The 23360-nt window shown below is 40.0% G+C and overlaps 1 protein-coding gene across 10 annotated transcripts in view; it reads right to left on the reverse strand.

The window, feature by feature from the left end:
* TANC2 (tetratricopeptide repeat, ankyrin repeat and coiled-coil containing 2) overlaps positions 1-23360 on the reverse strand; it is a 256859-nt gene that overhangs the window by 204672 nt on the left and 28827 nt on the right. For all 10 annotated transcript variants that reach the window (XM_074562510.1, XM_074562507.1, XM_074562509.1 and 7 more), the window contains exons 2-3: positions 21290-21352; positions 11564-11663 (exon numbers count right to left, since the gene is read on the reverse strand). In XM_074562510.1, the coding sequence (XP_074418611.1) occupies positions 11564-11630 (67 nt within the window). In that variant the 5' untranslated portion in view covers positions 11631-11663; positions 21290-21352. The remainder of the gene's footprint in view (positions 1-11563; positions 11664-21289; positions 21353-23360) is intronic.

The following is a 23360-nucleotide window of genomic DNA, read 5'->3' on the forward strand; positions in this document are numbered from 1 at the left end:
TCTCAGCCTGTCTGTCCACGTTTTGCACATGGAGCACAGAACCGGTGCACAGTCTCCGCCCCTCCTTGTTGAGAAAGGTCACGAAACTGCAGATTGTTTCTTAACTGTGAATAAATACCAAAATTAAACTTCAATTTAAAAAAACCTAAAGGAAAAAAAAAATCAGCAGTACTGTGAAGTCCCTGAAACTTCCTCATGATGATCTGATGTACCTTTGCTAAAGCTGTTTCAATTCCTGCCACAGCAGCAGCACTTCCAGGTTGGCATTTCGGACCCTGCCAAGCCAGAACCACCCTGGGACATAAGTTCAGCTTGTCTTATAGCCAGAGTATATGCACCTCCTCTCAAAGCCGACTCTGACACGCAGACGCATTCTAAAGCTTCTTTCAGAGCAATACCCACAACTCTCCTGCCTGTCATCACACCTCATCCCTCTTTTCCCATATTCTTTGCTGCTTACTTTGTAACTGGATAGTTGAAAAATCAAACATATTGAAAATGAAATTTAATAAAGTAACAACCTAATAAAACCTTCTGCCATTCAGTTCCAGTCTCACTTTGACTTTTATCATCACATTTAGAAGCTTGAAGACAAAATGAAATTATGAGCCGAGAGGCTGATTTTGCATCCTGAGAATTCACAGTAGAGCTGGGAACAGACTCCCTCTATCCCACACAGCAATTAATAGTTCTTCCTTCCACACTACTTTATAATATTCAAAGGACATGGAGAAGAACCTTCCTTCCCCCTCCCCAAATATAAAACCCACAACTTTGGCATTGTAGCACCTCTGCCACGAGTTCTGCCGCTCAAAGTTTCTACTTTATATTCTTCATATTACCTATACTGTGTAAAAAATTACATATTGTTGCCAAAAGATTATCCTCTTGTGGTCTCATTGAACCTATTCCTACAAGTTAATCAGAGAAATGACACTGAACTATAAGCCTTTCACAAATCTCTTGATATGTAGACTCCAAAAAAAGCTAAATTTAGTACTAAAAGTCACGAAAAGCCACCTTGAAAGAACGTTTTCCAGAGAGATGAATTCATTCCTAAGAGATGAACTCAGCTCACCCACCCCATGAGTCGCACCCTCACACATTATACAGCGAGAAAGAGACCTGCCCTATTCATCCATCGATGTCATTTATTGCTTGGAAAATCTTACTGAAATTGTGCCAAGCCGTGTGATGAGAAAATTCACCAGCTAATTAGTAAAGGAAATTACCTACGGCTTTCCATGACTGACATCGATTAATTTGAAATCCTTGCAGGCAGAATTTCACTGCAAACAGAAATTACAGTTTCAGCATTCAATAAGAACAAAAATACAAAGCCTGATATTTAGCTTGAACTTTTCTCCATTTTAATTATCTTTCCTGCACATTAAGATGTTTGCTTGGTTTTGTGCCACAGCAAGTTCTGATTACAAGAAAACAGACATTACATTTTCAGCATACTGAGGTAAAACGGCAACATCAACATGCAAGTATTGAATATTTCTGGAGCTATTTATTTATAAACATTCAACACTTAGGAAGTTTCCAGAATTGTGAGAAACATTACTTTTAGTTTGCTTGTATAAAAACTGAAATTAGTCATTCCGTTTAAATCATCCTGTAAGTTACGGAATCCAAGTCTGTTCTTACTCAAGAACTGGGGCTAGGCTCGTTCCACTACAGAAAGCCAGAGATCAGTCATTAGACATTACTGATTTTACAGATGAAATAGCTGAATTTGCAGATATAAGCCTTTGTTCTTAATTGACTTGTTTGTATTTTAAAAACTATTATAGATGTGGTAGTTATTAAGGTTTCCTCAGACATCTGGAAAGGACATTCCACTTTCCCAACAGTGTGGCTTAACAGATCACTCAAATTGATTATGTTATTGCTTTTTGAAGCTATTCTTTTTGAATTGCATATGAGAAAACTCTTTTCTTTGAGGCATAAGAGAAGGCAAGGTCATTTGACGTGGAAAACTGTAACTTTATCTCCTCTGCATATCAGCACGGTGCGTTTCAGCACAGCTTTTGATTTATGATTTGTCAGAAAACTTCTGCTCCCTCTACTGGTTCAGCCAGAGTAAGGCAGCTACTGGTGGCTCTTACACACCCACTCGTAGGTGAATAACACCACGAAATCCCAGACGTGTCCAAAATTGCACAGAACATCCATATTTTATTCTGTTCCCCTTACACACTTGTGTCGCTACAGTCTGACTGTAAGAGTATACTGATCTATTTCTTAGCCCAAAAAATTCTGCTAGATTTAGTAACAGAATTAATGCTTCCGACTTGCTCAGCACCTCTGCAGTATTGCATTTTGAAGCTCGACACATCGACTCACAGAGTACACAGTAAAATGATTTTGACAAAATCGGTAACCGCTGCGAGCTTTTCTTCAGTACTTGTCATCAAAATATGGATGTGTTGCACAAAAAAGGACTGCTCGTTTGCAAGGGGATGGGATGAGGTATTATCCCCATTTTACAAATGTCTGTCTAAAGCACACAGATTACAGACAATATTTCTACCAGTTTTTGGGACTCAACTTCAATCATTTAAAAAGTCAGTACTTGAGAGCACTGACCATTTTTTGCTCCTTCGTACATTCAGCCATTGCTTTCTCTCTTTCGTCTCTTTCTTCACCTACCAATATGCTTCTATTTCTGTGCACGTAACAACTAAATACCTGAAAAACTGTCAGGAGGTCTGGAACCCTGATACCACACCTCTTTGCAAGCACACAGCCAAGACACCATAGCATTACCTGTTCTCGGGGTAGACTGTCCCGCAGGCACGACTTTGCATTTCTCCTTGTTGAACTCCATAAGGTTCCTATGGTTCACTGAGGTCCTTCAGCCTGGCAGCCCCTGCCCTCCAATGTATCAGCTGCTGCCTCCAAGACCGCGCTGCCCACAGACTTGGGGAGGACGCTCTCCATCCCTCGTCCAGGCTGTTGTGAAAGACACTATATACTACAGACACCAGTATCAACCCCTGAGGAATGCTCCTCGTAACTGGCCACCAGTTATTACTTCGAACTTCTGATCACTCTCCTTCAAGCCTGACAGCCCAGCCAGCTTTCCTCGCAGGCTGCAGTCCATCTACCTAGCCCACATCCCCTCCCGCCGGCCACAAGCGTCTTTAGACCGCATTGAAAGCCTCGCTAAAGTCAAGGCAAGCTGCGTCTGCCGCCCCATTCCCATCTGCAGAGCCAGTCAATTCATCATGAAAAGCAATGAGGCTGCTCAAGCACAATTTGTAACTTGATAAAATCTTTGTGTCGGCTTTTCCCTGGAAACGGCTTTGAAAAAGTCTTCATAATTTTTGCCATGACCAAGCTGAGGCTGTTGGGCCTGTGTTTCCCCAGAGCCCTTCATTTCCCTTAGACGGGTAGAACGCCTGCCCCTTCCAGTCCCCAGGGACCTCCTCATGCTTCTTGGCACGTACCTTCCAGCTTCCTACACTCTCCTGTGAAGATACAGAGACGCCAGAAGTGAGGTCTGGTGGAAAGCATCTGGAGAATGACTGGGGAGCTCCAATTCACAACCACCTTACTACAGCTTTCATGCTACACTATCTACACTGATATTCTTTGCACGAAGAGGCTGTTCAAAGCTCTTTAAAGGTTTATTAGCAGTTATCAGTACAGTAAAAAGCCAGCTGTGCTCTTGAAGCAGCATTCAGCGGTTAGTCAACAGGGATCAAAGCAGCTAGATTGCACAACCGAACAGTTCTCTTTATTAAAAATATTTTTTTGATAAAAAAGGAAATTTAAAATTTATTTCAAAAAACTTATTACAACATTCACTATGCAGCTCCACTAAAGCTGCTGGCAAATGCAGTAGAAACAAACACCATGGAATATGAGGAAGAAAGATACTTCCAACGCCCTGTTTCCCTCTTTTCTTCCAAGCCTCCTACCTTCCTTCTCCAGTAAGAACCAAGAGCAGCTTCCACAGTAATACTCTCGGTCCCTGACATCCATCACCAGCACCTCTTGCTTCCTCGTCTCACTCATTCCTGCATGAAACCAAGGCTCAGAGAGACCAGTGAAGTCCATGAGCTCTGGTCACAGAATCACAGAATGGCAGGGGTTGGGAGGGACCACTGGAGATCAAATACTGCTTTCTGCCAGTACGACTCTCAATGGAAAGCATTACATATAATCCACAAAGGCCAATCGTTGTTACTCTAGTTTCTGAGAGCTCCAAACCGAGCACACACAGTGACAGCTTTCGGGCAAGGTGGGAGTGAGAAAAGGTGGTCGATGGCGTGGTGTTGGTGGAGCCGACCATGGCCCAAGGTCAGAGCTCTAGGGGCGGCGGGGAAACGGCACAACCTGCAAACATTCCCACTCCCTGACCTCTGTAATTTCAAAAAAATCAATTTCCTTATTTGCAGAATGGATGCTCACATAAAGGACCAGTTTAAAAAGCCTTTTTCTTTTCCCCAGAAGAAACTCTCTGGAGGTTGAAGAGCTCAGAACAACGTATGAGGACAGCAGAGGGGGAGATGGCTGCCGTAATAGAAGCAGGAGGACAAACCAGCCCCCGCTATTAGAAGGGACCTCAATGAATTAATCTCAGCAATCAGATCTGTAGAATCGCTAATGAAAGGAAAGGTTTGAGAAGGATTAAAGCTGAGATAGAAGAACTTGAGAATGGGCTCAGTGACCTAGAGATAAATCTTGGATAAAAACCAGCAAGTAGGAACACATCTGAAAAAATAAAATGTGGATGACCGAGGGAGAAGGAGTGCCTGTGGATGCACTGAGAGAAATACAAGATGGGGAAACAGCAGAAGAAAAAGCTCCCTGTCAGGCATAAAGGAGACAATCCTCTCCAATACTCAGGGCATGCCTTCCTCTCTTCTTCAGCTATTTGAAATAAATACAGCAATCAGCACAGAAGAAATCTCTCACCTCCCCAAACCCATGTACCTAATTTTATTATTTAACCTTTTTGAATAAATGGGACAGCCTGAAGATTCTTTCATTCATTTTGTTTTGGGGGAGGAAAAAAAAAAACCACAACATTTCAAGCTCTGATACAGGCTACTTTAATGAAATGGAACTAAATAAGAACCGCGTCTGTATCAAAAAACAGTAAATATACATGATACAGAGGGCCTGCCTTTCAAACAGTGTTACATATTGCAGAGAACAGTACAATGTAAGTGAGGAAAAAGGACTTAGAAGTCTCCAAAATTTAAGCCTCGTAGTAAAGAGCCCAAAATACAGCATTTTAAAGACAGAGATGCTGCTCTATCATTAAAAAAAAAAAAAAGGGCGGGGGGGGGGAAATCAGACATTAAGAAACACAGCATTCTTCCAATTCCCTCACAAAAAATAAAGTCAAAAAATTGGGAATACTGAGAAGGAGAACTATAAGATTATGAGTATTCAAAACTACTTTCCTCAAAGGAAGCATGGGAAGCTGAACTATTCCAGATTCCAGAACTAATGCATGATCTGGTGGGCTGAAACATTGAGGAAAATGGAAGAAAGGCACATTGGTTTGAAAACAGGTGCAAAGAAACAAAATGAGTTTTATAAGTGTACTGCAATATGGGAAATTAGAAGGGGAGGGTCGGGGCAAGGAGGAAGGCTAAAAAATATGGCTCTGAGAAATTTTGCATATGCAAGTCATTTAAGAACGCCATATAGCACCATGAGAGGACAATCAGGAAACGCTGAGAAAGGATTAAAAACTCCTTTCCAGAGAAAAACTAGCATATACGTCTGTATTTGATGCAAGCAAAAAAGATTAAAACAATCAATTAAATCTCAAGAGGGTAGAAAAAGCCGCAAAGAGGATGTGAAAACAAAACTCCCTGAATGGTGCTTCAGGTAATAAAGTCACTTTTAGGGCTTTGGGAACGCGAGAGGTGGGGTGAGGACATCCATTGCTGGTTACTCATCACAGGACGGAGGCAGCCTTGGTCAACACGCTTGTTGTTACAGCTGGGGATGTTCAAACTTGTGAAAATATTGGCAAGGCTTAGGTTGACAGAGCTGGATTATCCCCCCATACGCTCACACACAGAAGCACAGAACAATACGGGTTGATAAACTCCAGAGGAACGGTCGAGTCAGTTAATGAAAAAATTATAAGCGCAGTAGAGGACTGAACAGACCTGCCAAGTAAGAATTATTTATGAGCTATAAAGCAAGTTAGGCTAACATCTGTGGTGTTACAAAAAAAAAAACCAAGTATTTGTTGATCAGATGTAAAGAAATACATGTTAGAATAATAAGGGCAGTAGCTGCTAAAATTCTCTCTAAGATAGCTGCGCAGCAAAGCAGAAGCTTTATTGTCCAACACCTTTTATATGTCTAGGAAACGAGCTTGGTAAATGAACATGAAACATTCTGACCAAATAAATATGCCTTGCTAAGAAGAGAAATGCGTGCATGTGTACACACTTATCTTCCTGATAAATTTCCTTCTTAAGAAGAAATACACTGAATTACATAAATGAAAAACAAACTTTCAGGAAGGGTCAGTTCATTCTTAATAAACTTAAGGACGAGACTTCACTGTGGTCAGAGGAGCTATGGATTTGTCAACATACTTGAGACTTGTTTAAAAATGGATTTATGAAAAACTAGCAAACTTTTCTGGAAGAAAGTGATCTGAATCATTATTTGGATGGAATACCTTGAACATGTGGATGCATTCAGTACTCAGTACCACAATACATTCTGTGAGGGGTCTTTTAATATCTCATTTCTAATACCTCCTTAAATTAAGTTATCCCCACATCTACAGGACCCACCAGCTGGATCTCATCACTCAGCAATTTCTTTCAGAAATGAAATCCAAAAAGCAACTGTGACCATCGAAAACTCTTTCAGGGTAAAAATTATGGTTAAACTTCCAAAAGGAGATGAGACAGGGAAGAAACTGCATGGAGTTCTGGCAAAGCAGTGATGAAACCTCCACAGAAATGCCTTTGACCTTAGAAAGGCAAGAACCAAAAGAGAAGAGCATTTGACAGGGGCTCTTTTAGTCCTGGAATTAAAATATTAACTGGCAGGTTCCAAAAGGCCTTATAAATATATTGGAAGTTAGAAGTAATTGGCTCTTCTATGAACCAGGAAAGAACAGGTTTTAAAAACCTTACACTAAAAATATTAATAACGACAGGCAAGCTCCTAGCTGGTAAGCTTGAGATAAAAATTGTGTGTCTTGTATCAGTTAAGAACAAGAAAGATACAATTCCTAACTAACTCAGAAGAAAAAAGCAGACCCTTTGGGCTAGTTTATAAAGGATTACACGCCTCAGATAAATTTAACATGGAAAAAAAGACAAGAGTACTTTAGGAATCTACCTCAGCCTTCGCCAGAAATAAAAGGCAAAAATTCCTGGACTCGCACCTCAGAGTGAAGAGAAATATAAACTGTGCAATTTTACAGCTGAATTTTATTAGGTTCTAAAGGGAATCTGAACTCTTACAGTAGTATTAATTTAATGCGACAACGCAAGAAGGAAATAGTCCATCTGCTTAGAAAAGAAATAAGGATAATCATAATAGGTGGAAAGATAGGATCCATTACACAGGCTTATTTCACTAACACGACACTGGAATGAATATACTAGTTGACTGATCCGATGTAAACTAATTAAATACATACCCAAATCAATGAATGTTTTGTATAAGCAAGCAAACTGCAGATAAATATGAGACAGGTCCGTGATAAAACAGATAGAAACAATAGAGCACTTTATAGTCTCTGGATTCCGAGGGCAGAACAGAATTACCCTGGAAGGGCTCAGTTAGGGGAAAAAAGTCTGAAAAAGCTTGCTGACAAGCTGGAGCAGGCAGGAGTGGCTACCTGCAGGTTTCAATGACACTGCTGGCCCTAGCCAGGGGGCTTCTGGCCACAGTCATCATGCTGCATCTTCACCCAGAAGGAATAAAAGGATGGAGCAAAGCACAGTCCTCTTAACGCTTTAAAACAAACATATCCTAAGTAAATGTAGTCCTGGATACAAACTTAAGATATGCAATGTCTGCATATCTCTGTAAATTAATTTAGAATAGAAAAATAAAGGTAATATTTTATATTCAGATCACATTTCAGCTTCACAGACACTGTTGTCTGGTAGCCTCGTGGAATATCCATTTATGACAGAATAAAATACAGCCTAATCGAAATACTATTGCAGTCATAATGTGTCCTTAAGGCATTGCTATAAAATATCTTGAGTACCCTTGAGTCACCAGAGAATTTTTGTTAAGGCAAGGGATTAAATATGTGCACAAATACACATGCACAGGGTTGTACTGTGTATATACAGTACGCTACTATGAAATCCTACCAGTAGAGTTTTGAAAGTACCCACACACAAAATTAACCACAGGAGATTACACAATCCGATGCTGCAGTAGAAATTCATTTATTTTAATTGGCATTACTGCATGTAACTGTACATTCATATGCACGTAATTGGTATTCTTCTTTTATAAATATTTTGTGTTACTGAACCACAATACCATAAAGAGTACCAAAGAAAAAAAAAAACCACCCCAGCTGAGTCAAAATAAATTTTAACCACAGCTCTTCAGAGAAGTGGCTCAGCAGTTTCTGAAGGAGGAATAATAAGAAGGCATTTTACTCTTACCACTACCAGTGTTCTTTTAATCATGAAGAATTATCAAAACCACATCACAACATCTAGGGATTGTTAGCTTGACTTCCCTGACCCTGTTTGCTAACTATGTTACTGCAAATGAAAGAAACTGCAAAGAGCAGTAATTTCAAAGGCCAGTGCGCTCACTTGGATTCCCCAAGAAAAAACCACAATACCTTTAACCCTGCTTCAAAGGTTTGCTCCCGCCCTGGGAGGCGCAGTGCCCGGAGTGTAGGAAGCCGTGATACCCACACTGCGATTTCACCCAGACCCACACCCACCGGAGGCCCCAGTGGGCTGTCACCCACCTAGGCAATTTCAAATCACTACACGGGACATGAATCAACAGCAGACCTGAAACCTCTACTACATGATTTTCACAACATAGAACTTATGATTTTGAGTTTGTTCCCAATTCCCAGAGACAGGTGTAGCTCGGCGTCAGCGTTTCCCTGTGAACACAGGTTGTTCCACAGACATCGGCCTCTGCCGCTGGGGCAGCTCCCGCTCCCGGCTCTGCCCTCCACATCCCACCGCCCCCGCGAGGATGTGCCTTCTGAGGCCACCAGGCAAATCAGAGCACCAAAACCACATGGGACGCTTTATTTCCAACACCCATTTTGCAATTTAAATCATTATGTTTATGAGAAATACAATTTTTAAAAAGTAAATGCCTAATCTTTTTTAAGCACTTGGTTGGAAAAAAAAAAAATCCAGAATCCCTTATGAGTCCCACCTCTGCCTCCACAAAATCCCAACAGCGAAGGCAACAGCTGTGCAGGTGATTTATTGATCTTTTTCCTTACTGTGTTGCAAAGAAATACAGAATTAAATATATTTACTAAAAAAAAAAAAAAACATCTAGGCAACAATGAACTCATCTAATGCCATGTTATAGTTTCATAGACTAACACTTATCCAAAAAATTATTTTCCGGTGGAGGGATGCTTTCCATTTAGGCACTGTTAATATAACACACCTTACAATCTCCTTTTTTATTCCCTCTCCTCCCCTGAAGAATTCCAAACGGAATTTCGCAATAAAGCAACTTATTTCAAAGGCAGAATTGCGATAAATTTGATTAAACATACGGTATAGTCACTAGGCATTAGAGGAAACATCAGCTATTAAATACTGTCATACTGTTTTTCAAGACGACACATTTCTTTTTCCATTTTGCTCAAAGACAGAAATACAGCCGTATTTAATCTTGTTACTTCAGAACTGACATTTTTCATTCACAAAATAAGAAACATGTATTTGCAAAGTTCTGCATACACAAGATCCTTAATATTGCTTTGGAAGATAAGCCAAAAGGAATACTTGGGACTGATAACAGAACATCTGACAAAGATACGGCTTTGTAAAGGAGCCACAATTTAAGATTATTTGTCTATGTACAGTTTCCCAAAGGTTATGCGTATCATCAGAGGATTTGTACTTTCCTGGGCTTTACACTGTAAATGCGATACTTCACAGAGATACAAAATCACAAGAGGCCAGAGCCATCTGCTCGTGTGTCTTCCCAAAACCTACGTGTCTTTTTATGCAGGCACCTTCCTCAGACTAACCACTCCTGCAACAAAAGCCTAAGGAGTTCAGGAGGAGAGAAAGTCTCCTTCATAAAAGCAGTGAGTGACAACCACGACCTCAGGCTGGAATTACTAAGGGCGTCTTTGCAAAACAGACATTTTTCCCACTGTATGATACACACACTAATTACAGTAACCAACGCAAGGAAGCCAACACCAGGATGCACTGCTTCAGCTTTTCATGACAAACCTCTTCAGGATCAACCACCCCAAGCTGGGACTCTCACCAGAAACCAGACTAACAGACTACTGATGTCTACAGACCAAACCGAAGTCCGTGCTGCTACAAGGCAGCTTCAGGACACAGGGAAGCCGTACTGCTGAAAAACGCAACTCCCCTTCCCCAGATAAAACTTGGGGTAGTAAGATATTAGAAGCGGGGGGGGAAAATTCCAGCACTGTGAGAAATACATATTAACTTGTTTCAACCCAAACCAAACAGCCCGTTTTTTCCATTGCATTTATCACCATTGTATCTCTGCGGCTTCATTTGGGGTTTCCCATGGAACATACATACGCACTATTTACACAGACACACAAGCACAAATAAACACTTTATCCCAAAATATTCAAAATGTGCTGCCAGATGGCTTTAAAAAGAAAAATGAACGATCTAATTAAAAGCTCTTGCACTGCCAGCACTCCGTTTTTGGAAATAAATACAAAAGTTAAATAAAAATGTTTTTAAAGCATATCAATATTTTTGTTATGTTTTGCTTCACAATTACAATCTCCCCTAACCTCCTTCATGGATCAAACAGGCCAAGGCATACCAGCCACTGCTGACTGTAAACTCCTTCCCTGGCACGGTGGAAAGAGGAGACTAACAGAAATGGTGACTAAATTTGGGCAATTTGTCCTTAATTTCATTTCTCTCCCTTCTGTTTAAAAAATAAAAACAGCTGCTACCGCTATCACAAGTATTGTCTGTAATGAATAAGATCTCACTGCCACAAGTTATCACAGTGATTTTCAAGGGAAAAAAGAAAAATTGTTTTCTTTATTGAAACATGGACCTTGATGTTAGTTTACTACAGGATTAAGTATAACTATTGTTTGTTTTTCCCTACATCTTATCTCCCCAATAAAAAGAGATTGTGGTTTACATACATTTTTAAATAAATATACACATATTTTTAAATATTAAATCACAGTGCAATATTAAAACACCCTACGATGATGTTTTGAATCTACAAGATGATCAACTGAGTACATCTATTCATTAAAAAGAAGAAAAACACAGCAAGACCAAAACACACATAAAAGGAATACTTTCAAAAACTGTAAATAAAACACATGCATGAGGAGCTGGCATCTACTTACCACTGGACCTGTTTTTGCGGTTTGACTTCCCTCCTGTAAGAAGCATCTTGAGACTGTTTCGAAACATGGCGATCCTGTTCCACTCTGTGTATCCCAAAGACTGTGTAAAGCAGAACAACAACAGAGGTAACAAATCAACACTCCGATACAGTCAACAGGAAAACATGACAGAGAAGAGGTAAGGAGGTGCTAAAAACAAGATAACCACTTAGAATGCCAAAAAGCTATTTTGCCAACACATTTCCTAACAATAGAAATTAACATCCATATAAAACCTGCCATCCCGTTTGCTTTCATTCATGCAGGCTATTTCCAGGACAAGACAATTTCGGCACTGCCAGCACGACCTACCTATTTTGTCAAACTACTTACCAAATTATTATCACGCTAAACTGGGGAAGACACAGCATTTAGCAAACTCTGGCTCCGTTTCCCATTACTATTAAAGCCAAACTTATCAGAAAGAGTTGCTTCCCTTCACGTTGCTCAGAAAGAGTCAACCTTGCTGACAACAACCCCCAGACTACAAAAGCTGTTGTCTTTAGCTCCTGGGCTAGTTGTCTGTCAAATTCTTCTGAGAGTTGAATAAGTTGTCACAAGGAGGAAAGCCACTCAAACACAGACTTAACTGATGCAAAAAATCAAACAGAAACATTATCCATATATTTTTCTTGCTCTGTATGTCTCAGGGAAAAAAAAGAAAGTTGTCTCTGCGCTGCTGAAGATAAAAGAACAAGCTGCTGGGTTCACCAGACACACTGACAGCTTGTTCTGGTGGAACATCCTCTTATTAAAGTAGGTAAACCATCAAAACAGCAACAACAAAAGCAGCTCATAACTAGACCAAAAGAATAGTAAAGCATCTTTGATCAGGACATATAATAACCCACAACCTTCCTTCTATTACACACATAATATTCCATTCATCTTACAAGAATATATAATGAAATTTCTTCCTCCAACAATATTACGTTCTTCTTGGAGGATGCTCAGGAAATGCGATCTTGAGTTTCTTCACATTTATCTAAAACTTTCAAGTAAATTCACACAATGATACCCAGTTCAAAGAGTTTTATATGTGTCTTTAAAGCCACTAAAAGTCCTTTTAATGTGACTCACTGACTGAGGGATACTAACATTCCAAGGCAGCAAGTCAGAGCACCCACCTAGCAAACACCCGTAAGCGTGCAAGGATGACACTAACTTCAGCCCTTCCCAGCTTTCAGAAGTTCCCATTCACTTATTAGATTCCACAAACAGATTTTGGGGCATGTTCATCTGCATGCATGAATATTAAGCAGAAAATACAGTACTGGTATTTCCTTCTCATCTATGAATCGCATGAGTATCACCTGGCGTCTTCCTGAGGCCTCGCATAAGGACCTCAAAGCACAATGAGCGAGTATTGAGGCTCATTCCCGGGGCTCCGAAACAAAGCTTCAGCCCCTCTTCGGAGCATCCTACTGCTATATGACTACAAAAAAAAAAATTCCATCTGGGCACAAACACGATTGTCTTAAATTTGAATTCTGTTTATTTAATTTCTTTAGATGGCTGCTGTGTTCCAGCTCGTAGCACAGAAAGAAAACTTCTGGGTTTACATACCCTTCCTCTCCTCCAATCTGTTACTAATAAACTCCATATACGTCATCCTTTGCAACACCAGAAGGAGCAAATAAGCAGCAGGCAGTAAATGTAAAGAGGAGGCAACCAAACTCAAAAGTATTATTTATTTTGGAACGTGATAATATTATAATCCCTCCAACATCCTACTAATCCACATGTATTTATTTAGGCTTTGAGGACGACAACAAGGAAGCCGTAAACACCCCCTGCTACTATTAGGAGAACTGCTCAAGTCTGAACGCAACTTACCTCTTCCTCCTCTACAACATTGAGCACTATGCTGATAACATAATGTGTATATTTGATTGATCGATTCATTTATTTAGAAAAAGCAGACTCCAGTGGTTCTTGTATTAAGCCAAGTGTCACAGCCACAGTGACGTTAATTTTTTCCTAAAAAGTTTATGAACAGAAAAATATAACTATCACCTAGCAACATCTTTCCAAGACAGGCAAAACAAGGAGAGGTAGTTTCTTTGTGCTCTATGATAGTAATATGTAAAAATAACGAGAAGAAGTTTCCCAAGTTATCAGGGTTAATAACGATTCTCACTGATGTATCACGCTTGCAAGATTACAGGAGTGTTTCAACAAGCAAACTGAGGTAAGTCTGGAAGCATAGCTGCAAGAGTGGAGCATGGCGCAAAGAGGAGGCTGATTACGAATTTATCCCTTCCATAGCAGATAACGCAGTCTGCACAGAGCTCCTCTACCCAAACCTAACTCGCCTGCCCTAACCAGCCGAGTGCGGTGACCATCCTGCCACACATCTAGGTACGGTGTTGAAGGCATTCCCACGGAACTCATACTCTGAGCCTGCAACTCCCGTGAATTAAACAATGATCCCACTTCCAACCCCCAGACTTCAGTGACAGGTTTGATTCTCTTCGTGAAGAAGTAAATCAGAATCACCGCCACTGCTGCTGACAGAGTAACATCGCACTCTATCACCAGCCAGGAATAACATCCTGTTTTCCATCTCTTACCCATGGCATCAAGCGTACTAGCTAGCCAATGCAGGTGGAAGGGCAAAAAGGGACTGTAAAGTGCTCAGCTTGCTATTTCAGATTTAGGTAGGAAAAGGATAAATAAACAACCTTACAGCATTTGGTGAGACTAGGGTAGAGCAGAAAGATCCTGCTAAAATCCCGCTACAGAAAAGTGTAGGGTATTTTCTTTTTCTTTTCTTGTTTGTTTTTAAAAAAAGCTACTCTCCAGGTATCCCTTTTGAGTCCCATCTAAGTTTGGAAAGACAATCAATGTCTATATGGCATTTTCCTCAGAATCGAACTCTGATAGTAGCAGCGGACAGCCCAAAACTTCAAAGTTCCTACGAATTAAGAAGGAGGTTTAGCAACTACCCCCACGTCAGCTTGCACTGAGAATAGAACCAAGTGGAGCTGTGCCATCAGCGCTGAGGTAAAACCTAATTAAACCTAATTATGCTGAAGGAGCCAATTGGACTGAGCCTAAACAGTGCCAAAGGTGAAGATGACAGTTTGCTAATGATGTTTACCTCCAGCCTTCACATGGCAATCCCTGACAGAAACTGCTGTGTTGCTACTGGGATTGAATTAAGTCTCTGCATTAGGGCATTCATGGGATGGCTGTGAATATGCTCTGAAGAGCTATGGGGTAGAGAAAGAATTCATGTCTTGCATTAAGACCTCAAGCTACCAGCCGTGAGATGCCTCAAGGACCAATTCCATATTCTCGGAGCTCACCTTGAAACCTCAGAGGACTGCCAGGTCTTTTGTACCCTACACAGGAGGGAGATGGAAAGAAAGGCCTTTTAGTAATAGACCTGGTTTAGCATCAACTCATTACATGGTTTCTCATTGTGTCTTACAGACAATGCCGTGGTACTCCAAGTGTAAGAACTCACTAAATTTATATCCTGAGTAGTTGAGGTTTTCACAATATAGAGTAGCAGAAATCAACTGCTGTTTTTCTTTTGCATGCACAACCACATTATTTCGTGGCTTTGAGCAAATGCAGTCACAGCTCTTCCTCTGTTTAGCTACTACTAAGCCAGAAATAATATTTAAGAATAAGGACTCTAAATTAAAAATTCTGTTGGTCGTATTAGCTCATGGAATTAGAAGGATTAAATAGTAAATGGCATTACAGTATTAGGAGGAGCTGGATCGGGCATTTTTTCATACCTCCAACGAACTCTCAATATATCTTACAGCCCAGGTTAATTCTCCAGTTCTCCTCTCCAGTCTCACCAGCAGCTGTGTCAGCAGAAGCTAAAGATGCAGGATGCTGATGGGGATCCTCTACACTCCCACTGCCACCCATGGCACACTTCTGTCATCAAATCCAGCCACCAAGAACTACTACACTTTATTTGTCATTTAGCTTGTCATTTTTAACTTTATCAAATCTAATGAAGATATTATGCAAGCAGAAGTCTCCAAACAGGATCAGCAGGTAAATAAAAAGGTACTATCTCTATGAGCTCTGTTTTATAGCATCAGTGGCACTTTACAAAAGCAGCCTTTTTTTTTTTTAAAAGCAGCTCAAGGACCTTCTGGTTTACGTATAGACAGACTCCACCACATGTTGTTTTATCTTCTAACAAAGCTAAATTTCAGTGAAATCCACAAACAAAAACAGTTTCTGGAGCATGAGAAAGCAGTAGTAGAAACACAATGAGAAAAAAAACAGAAAGGCAACAAGAAGGGAATGCTGCAAGCTGCAACTTTACACCAAGTGCTGAGCTGGAACAAGTCCGCAATATCCCATTAAATCCTCCTGGATGACTAAGGCCTATTTCTTTGTTTTCTTAATTTTAAGACAGAGTTTGTAGACAGGCTGTGAAAACTACTTCATGGTTTAGGTGGCTACCCATTATTACAGCCCACAGAAGTCATTTTTGCCTCTTTTTAAAGATGTCATAGGGAAGGATATTGCCTGTCAGACACGGAATTTCAAAATGAGAGCAAATTATTTTTGCCCCATATACCACCACTAAAAACAGCTAGATCCCAGTATTTTCCTCTTCTATGATCAGCTTACTAAAAATAAAATTATTTTTTCTATAAAGCTGATTAGTAAAAACTAAGCTCTTTTTCAAAAAAATGTTTGAAGTCCAGTGAGACGTACCAACATTGCTTGGCCACAGCTGTCAAGTTTTGTGCAAGTCAGCATTAGAAGTTATTAAATATATACTTTTCAGAGTAGAACTCTAATCTATTTTTTCCAATAATGAAAAGTTTCTAAATAAAAAAGTATTAAGGGCATGCAATCTAAGTCATATGTACAATGCACAGTTCTTAAGTTTTCAGTTCCTTCCTTTCCTCCATAGTGAAAATACCTATGTAAAAGGACAGGCATTTCAAAAGGTGTTTCTAGAAAGTAAAAAAACTGCAAACATTTTGGTCTTCCAAACATTTTAAAGGAAACAGATTTCTTTACATATGTTCACGATTTTCCTCCTTGAAATCCGTTAGGAGAAAGCCCAATAGGCTGCCTGCGCACGACACTGATGTTCATGGTTTAGCAGTTCCAAGTGTCAGACTAGCGAGCAGTCAGGGCACCGCCACTACGGAGCTTTGTGTGCGCAAAGGACAGCTTAAAAAGTGTCCATACTTCCAAATTGGAGGTGGTTCAACATTTCTGTCAGCTGCCTCTTGGTATATTAATTTGTAATTCAAAACTAAGTGAAGTAAAAGCCTGTAAACAAGACCACCTCTACACCAGACCACACAATCCCTTTAGCTCATTGTCCGGCTCAGGCAGCAGCTCCTACTGTAGCAAATTAAGACAGACCTTACTCCCAGAACCGCCATAATATTCAGCAGAAGTTTATGAACACTATTCTAGTAAAAAATTATCAAAACATTATATCTAAAGATAGATAGATATAAGTAAAAACTATTTGCAAACTTCTGTCAAAACACATTTGCCAATGAGAAATCGCTCCATGGCTCAGTGACAAACCACTTCTGAAATTCAGAAGAGCATAAGAAGCGTAAATCTCAGGGCATCCCACCTCCAGGCAATGCTTTGCCAAGCTGTAGATGGGAGCATTACAATATTGCTTAGTGCGATAGTCCCACCCAAACACAACGCGGAAAGCCCGCTGGGACAAACCACTTTTGATCATTCCGTGCAGAAGGCAGGCAGGCATTCATACTTCGTGTCTATCGGAGTTTATCATTAAAGACAAAAGAAAACTTTGTAAATTGGAATCAGGACTTGGCAGCACCAAGTCAAAGGAACACACATAGAAGATCATGACAAAGCTTTAAAAACAAACTAATTTGATAATCCTTAACTCCTGTACTTCTGCTGCTGATAAATACCACAACAATAGTCTGTATTGACAAGCAGGAAAACGGTTAGTCCGTATCTCACTGCTTATTCTCGTATTCATCTGCTTCTGCTATCTCAGAAGATCCTGAGGCATCATATTTCTTTAGCGCATCTTCCCTGAACTCCCAATAGGAATGATGGAAATAAGGTTTACTAAAAGGGTAATTTCTTATGTGTTTTTCTGAAAAAGAAGAAAGTCCTCTGACAGAAAATACATACTCAGTTATACAAAATAACAGAAAAGCTTGTTACTCGTAAAATATTCTATTTTAAAAGTTCCAGGGAGCACCAGATTGTCTCTTCTCACGAGAGAAGCTGAACTCACTACATTAGAAATTAAGAAGTGTGTATAGTAAGAAGAGTATATTAAGACACCAAAAAAGGTACCTTTCTGAATATTACTTTTCAGGATTAACAACATGTAAAGACTACATTAACATTTAGTGAACAAAAAGCTAACCTTTCACAAATTAGCAAACTGTTTTCAAAGAGCACTCAAACTTCAGAAATTAATAAGTAACAAGGACTTCTTTAAAAACAAGTGACAGATTTAGAAAGCTAATTATCACAAGATGAAAGAAATTGAAAAATGAAAGGAAGACACACAACATAAACCGAGTCAGGCTTTCGAGCATTTACTCCATGTATAACCTGTATTGCACACAGAAATCTGTTCCACGTTCGTTTGCAACAGCTGCTAGACCGAAACTTCCCATGCTCCTCAAATAAATTATTCAAAGTTTAACCTACACTCTTATTCTAAATTGCCCTGAAATTCAAGAGGCTGTTTGGAGAGACAACCTAATGACGAGGACTAGCAGCCCTGAAGAGTACATTTAAGCAGCTCCGACGTTCGCAGGACGAGGACTGCCGCACGTCCTAACTGGTAATTGTCAGCGGATGTCAGAAGCTCCACAAACTTCATGACGATCAAGTGCATTAAACTCTCCGTCTCACAGAACAGCTCTGACTCACAACAGGAGTGTGAATAACTGATTATAACAACTCTGAAGTCAAAGGAAATGTATATTTATAAGCTCGGTCCATGCACATTTAAAAACACAGGTGCAGAATTTAGAGATTACGTATTTCCAGGAACTTTAGGAATGAAAAAAGCATTGTTGTAATCTAGCAAAAGTGCCAAGAACTTCAAGGATTATTTGGAAAAAGGAATTAAAAGGACTAAACCCCACCAATTACAGGTTTTTAGGCAATTAAGAGTTTATTAGACAAAGTTCTCCAAACTAATAGGATTTAGAAAAACTGAATATGAACAAAAATGAATCATTTCATGTTCCCTCGTGAAAGCCTGACCACTAATCATTATGATGAGAGGGGCTGACGTGAAGGTCTATCTCTCCATCCACTCTGGCCCCTCCTCATTCAAAATACTTTGAGATCTCTTGACTACCCTTCCTACAGATCCGGCCACTAACCCCTGTAACTCAAGAGCCCCCGTATTTCTTTTCTCTCCTTTCCTCCTGTGACCAGCTAGATATGCCCCTTACTGTCTTTGCTTCTCCAACTGTCCTTGATGGAGATACATAAAAATAGCTAACAGCACTCACGCACACAGCCTTTAATGCTGCAGTTGAAAAGTAATTCTGAGACCATAGCACGGTAATATTCCCATGTATGTGGCGTTCCCAACAACAGCCTTAAGGTGAATGCGGCCAAATATACTTCTTTATGAGTCTGCGGTGATTATGTTCACTTAAAGTCTGCGTTGTTTGTCTTCAGAGGGAGCTTTTATACAGTCAAAGCCTGAGAGGAATGAGACAAGTACTGTATTACTCTGGAAACCCATAAAACTTACTCTGAGGAACAGCTCATTTTGGTATGGTGCTTGAAAAATGGCACTTCCAGAGGGCTAATTAGCTTGGCAACAGTGTTGGACTAAAGCAGCTATTTGCTTCTAGAGCTGCAAGGCAGCAGGAGGACACCAGGAGAAAGGCGCAACTCTCCATCATTCAGCACTGATGTACTCTCTGTAGGCTTGAGTTCCCTCACCTCCATTAACAGGATACACATTTGCTTTTTTTTTTTTTTGTCTAGAACACAGTCATACTGCTAGTAAGAAGGATGAAGAATAAAAGCCCGACTGGTAAGAGAGAGATGCCACTGACACACAGCTTATGAGTCACTCTGCATCTAGATAACCTTACCATGCTCAAACAACAACACTTCTGGTAAGATAAGCTCACTGATCACAGAATACTAACTACTACTACTACTTTGCAACCTGAACTTGTTGGTCAAGGTCTCGATTTATTCTTCGGGGAAAAAAGTTTCTCCAATGATACTTTTTATTTACTTGTTGTGATTTAACTCCAAAAGAAAACTAAACAGCTGTTTAAAATGGGATCAGGAACACTACTGAGAGAGTGCAGTCACTCACTAGAAGAAAGTCAAAAGTCAGAACCAGTTCTCTCTTGAACATGAAAATGTGGTGACCTTGAAATTAAGGAAACTTAATTTTGAACAGGACTTTATCATTTTGCATAACCTGGTTTCTAATTCTAGATTAATGATACAGACTGAATTCATAAGGGACACTTGCGTTCTCCACATACAATGTCAATTATACTGCCCCTGAGAAAAACGATAACCGAGGAAAAGTTAGGAATGCGATCGCTTCACTTTCATCAACCCGTCTTCAGCAGTTTTAGTGTCTTCTGTGCTGCCTGTAACAGTCAAAATCATTGCTTTGGTTGTAAATATTATTAGTAGCTGCTTCCGTCAACAACCATTTGAACTAGGTATTTAAGCTTGAAATAAAACGTGGCACCATTCTGCAGAAGCTGAGCCTAGTTCAACTGTCTGCCTTGGAAGAAATTTGAGGGCACTTCCTACAGCTGGAATCCATAAGCTTCATTCTGTCAGGACCAACAACCCTGATTCTGCCCCAAATCAGCAGAAGACTGAAGCACAGCGAGTTTCTCCATCAGGAACCGCTTGCATTTCAACTTTTAGCTATGACGTGGAGCAGCCAAAAATCCATCACTCGGAAAAACACCGGCTACATACTGCATGTACTATTTGAGGCTCCTATCAATTTTAGTTAATTTTGAAGATACGACACAAGATGAAAACAAAAAACTAGGCAATGTATAAAGTGGCAGGAAATGTTGCAGCACTCGACTACTTCAAGAGGTTAAAGGAAACTTGAATTCTTTTCATAATTTTTAAGTGATGAAAAATACATATTAAAACCCAGCCCTAATTAAGGAGCTGCTGTAAGCCTGTTCTGCAAATCTGCTCAAGTCTCAAGAATATTCACTATGGAAGTGAAGTTCAATCCATTGGCAAGCACTGGAGATTTTCTCAGAACACAGAAGATTTTGTATTTTACAAAAGATGACTTGAAAAATGAAAACACCAAAGTATTTTTGTATAGAATGCTGTGTCACTCATACATTTTGTTTACAAAAAAAGTATAAATACTTTAACTAGCAGTTAGAATGCCCTCAAATAACTTAGAACACTACATAAAGAAATATTTTTATTACATCAGTTTTCCTGTTGATCACCTCCAGTAGGAAAAGACAGAGGATGACCAAACAGTAATATGTGAAAGCTATTACACCTTTTTCTCTAAATACAGAAACAATGAGGTTAAAACTTGGTAAAACTGATACAGGACAACAGTGTCCATGCTCCATGTTCCATTTCCAGGTGATGGCAGATTAACAAAGAAACAACAGAGGACAACTTCAATTCTATTTAAACAACTAAACGCAAAGAAAATGTGGGACAGTGGAAAAAAAATTCTCCTACCTTGATATCTTTAGACAAGTTAAATCTCTAGTAAAAAGCGTCTTCCTCCATTCACTGAAAGTCCTGAAAGACATTAAAGAAAAAAAAACACAACAGAATTTAGTAGCATCTTCTCAACACACTACTGTATCCCATGCTGTCTAGCTGCGTGCACAGAACTATAACAATCTCATCCCAGGAATAAATCCACAACTTTTCCAGAGTATGACTGCATAAGCCATCAGACAGCCCCCACCCTTTATCATCACAATTAAAAAGTTAATGCTCATGTTTTTAAATCTCCATTCATCAATACTCATTTCCGCCACTTGTCTCTTCCCTCTCACCATGTCTCAAACAGGAGGAGAAAAGCAGGTAACACTTTCCTTTGACACGCACCATACAGTACACTATTTAAAAGATAATACGTTACTCGCAAATATTTTCCTTCAACCTAGCAAGCTTTCCTGCTAAAATCCTGCAACCTCCCCTTAGTGTTTTGTTGGTTGTTTTTTTTTTACAACCCACTCCTTACATAAACACAGGGGTTTGTGGGATTCAACCCTAAATCAAGAGTTCAGTACTTGGCCCCTTGCTCTGTCATCACATTCTTGTTACAAGTTCATCCACAAAGAGCCAGCAGAAATGTATCTTGCTACTTACTGAAAAAGACAGAGCACCTATTTCAGTACCAGGATGTGTGTTTATTTGTGCTGATGACATTGCGTTACCAATCTATTCTGTTGCTTTACCAATCTACTCTTTTAGAAATCTCATCTGAGAAACAGCAAATAAAAGGAAAAATACAGACACAACTCATTTGTCATCAAATAAACAAACAAAAAAAAAATCACAGTAAATTGAGGCCACTTTAAGTTTGCAAGTTTAAAGCAACGTAGAATAATATTCAACCACTTCAGTAGGGTTTTTTTATTCTACTGCAAGAGGATGCTGAAAAGTAATTGACAGCTTCGCTTGTAATTCACATAGCTCTCCAGAACCTTAACAGAAATTTCTCAGATGGTCTTATACGAATAATTTTGTATATTTAAAACTGTAAGACATTCCATAAATTCATGAAGCGATCCTATTTTATTTCTCAGGGTTGCCAATTACCTCCCTGCTTTCAATTTTTCACTTCTGTGGAAAAATAACTAAATAGCTAAGTAACCAGCAAACAACGCTCAACAGGACTGTGGCTGTTTCAATCAGTCAAGCAAAGAGAAGATGCAAATGCCGCTCTAACCCCACTGCAGTGGGAGCGACTCCTGATCTAGCTGGCAGGAAGGGGATGCTTGGCCAAAGTGCCCCTTGCTCCCCGACTCTGCCGCAGCCTCCTCCATCCAGCTCGGGCACCACTGACGAGACGCTGCCCCACGCCACTGCCAGAGGACATCATAGAATCACAGAATGTGTTGGGTTGGAAGGGACCCCTAAAGGCCATCTAGTCCAACCCCCTGCAGTGAGCAGGGACATCTGTAACTGGATCAGGTCGCTCAGAGCCTCATCCAGCCTGGCCTTGAATGTCTCCAGGGATGGGGCCTCCACCCCCTCTCTGGGCAACCTGGGCCAGTGTCTCACCACCCTCGCCAAACTCCCTCTCTGGGTGCTGCAAACTTCTGCTCCCACTCTAAACCACCCGACTGCCTTAGCATTTGCGTTCTGTAGAAGCTATATCGTTAGAAAGAGCCAGCTAAAAATTTCCGAATGAGTGTCCAAGCACACACAGCAAAAGACCAGAGTTATAGAACTGATTTTAACTGAGCCCGTATGAAGGCCGAATCCAAACACGTTCAGATCAAGGAAGATTTTTATTAGGCATTACTTCACAAAAAGAAACGCTATCTTCCTTAGATCCTAAAGAAACAGAAGAAGAAAGGATCTTAAAACATTTATTTGGCATTTTCCACAATTCCTTTAACAGGTCAAAAACTTGCAAACACCTCCAGTAAATGAGCGTAGAGAATTTTTTGGAAAACTGAAAACATCCATAGAACTTTGGAATAACTAAAAATAACTCCTTATAAACGTTTTGGTTTGCTGCCATCTATCTTCTTAATACATCTCTCTTAATAAGATCCCCTGTAAAACA

Source organism: Larus michahellis, chromosome 18, assembly GCF_964199755.1.
Source record: "Larus michahellis chromosome 18, bLarMic1.1, whole genome shotgun sequence".
Lineage (NCBI taxonomy): Eukaryota > Metazoa > Chordata > Aves > Charadriiformes > Laridae > Larus > Larus michahellis.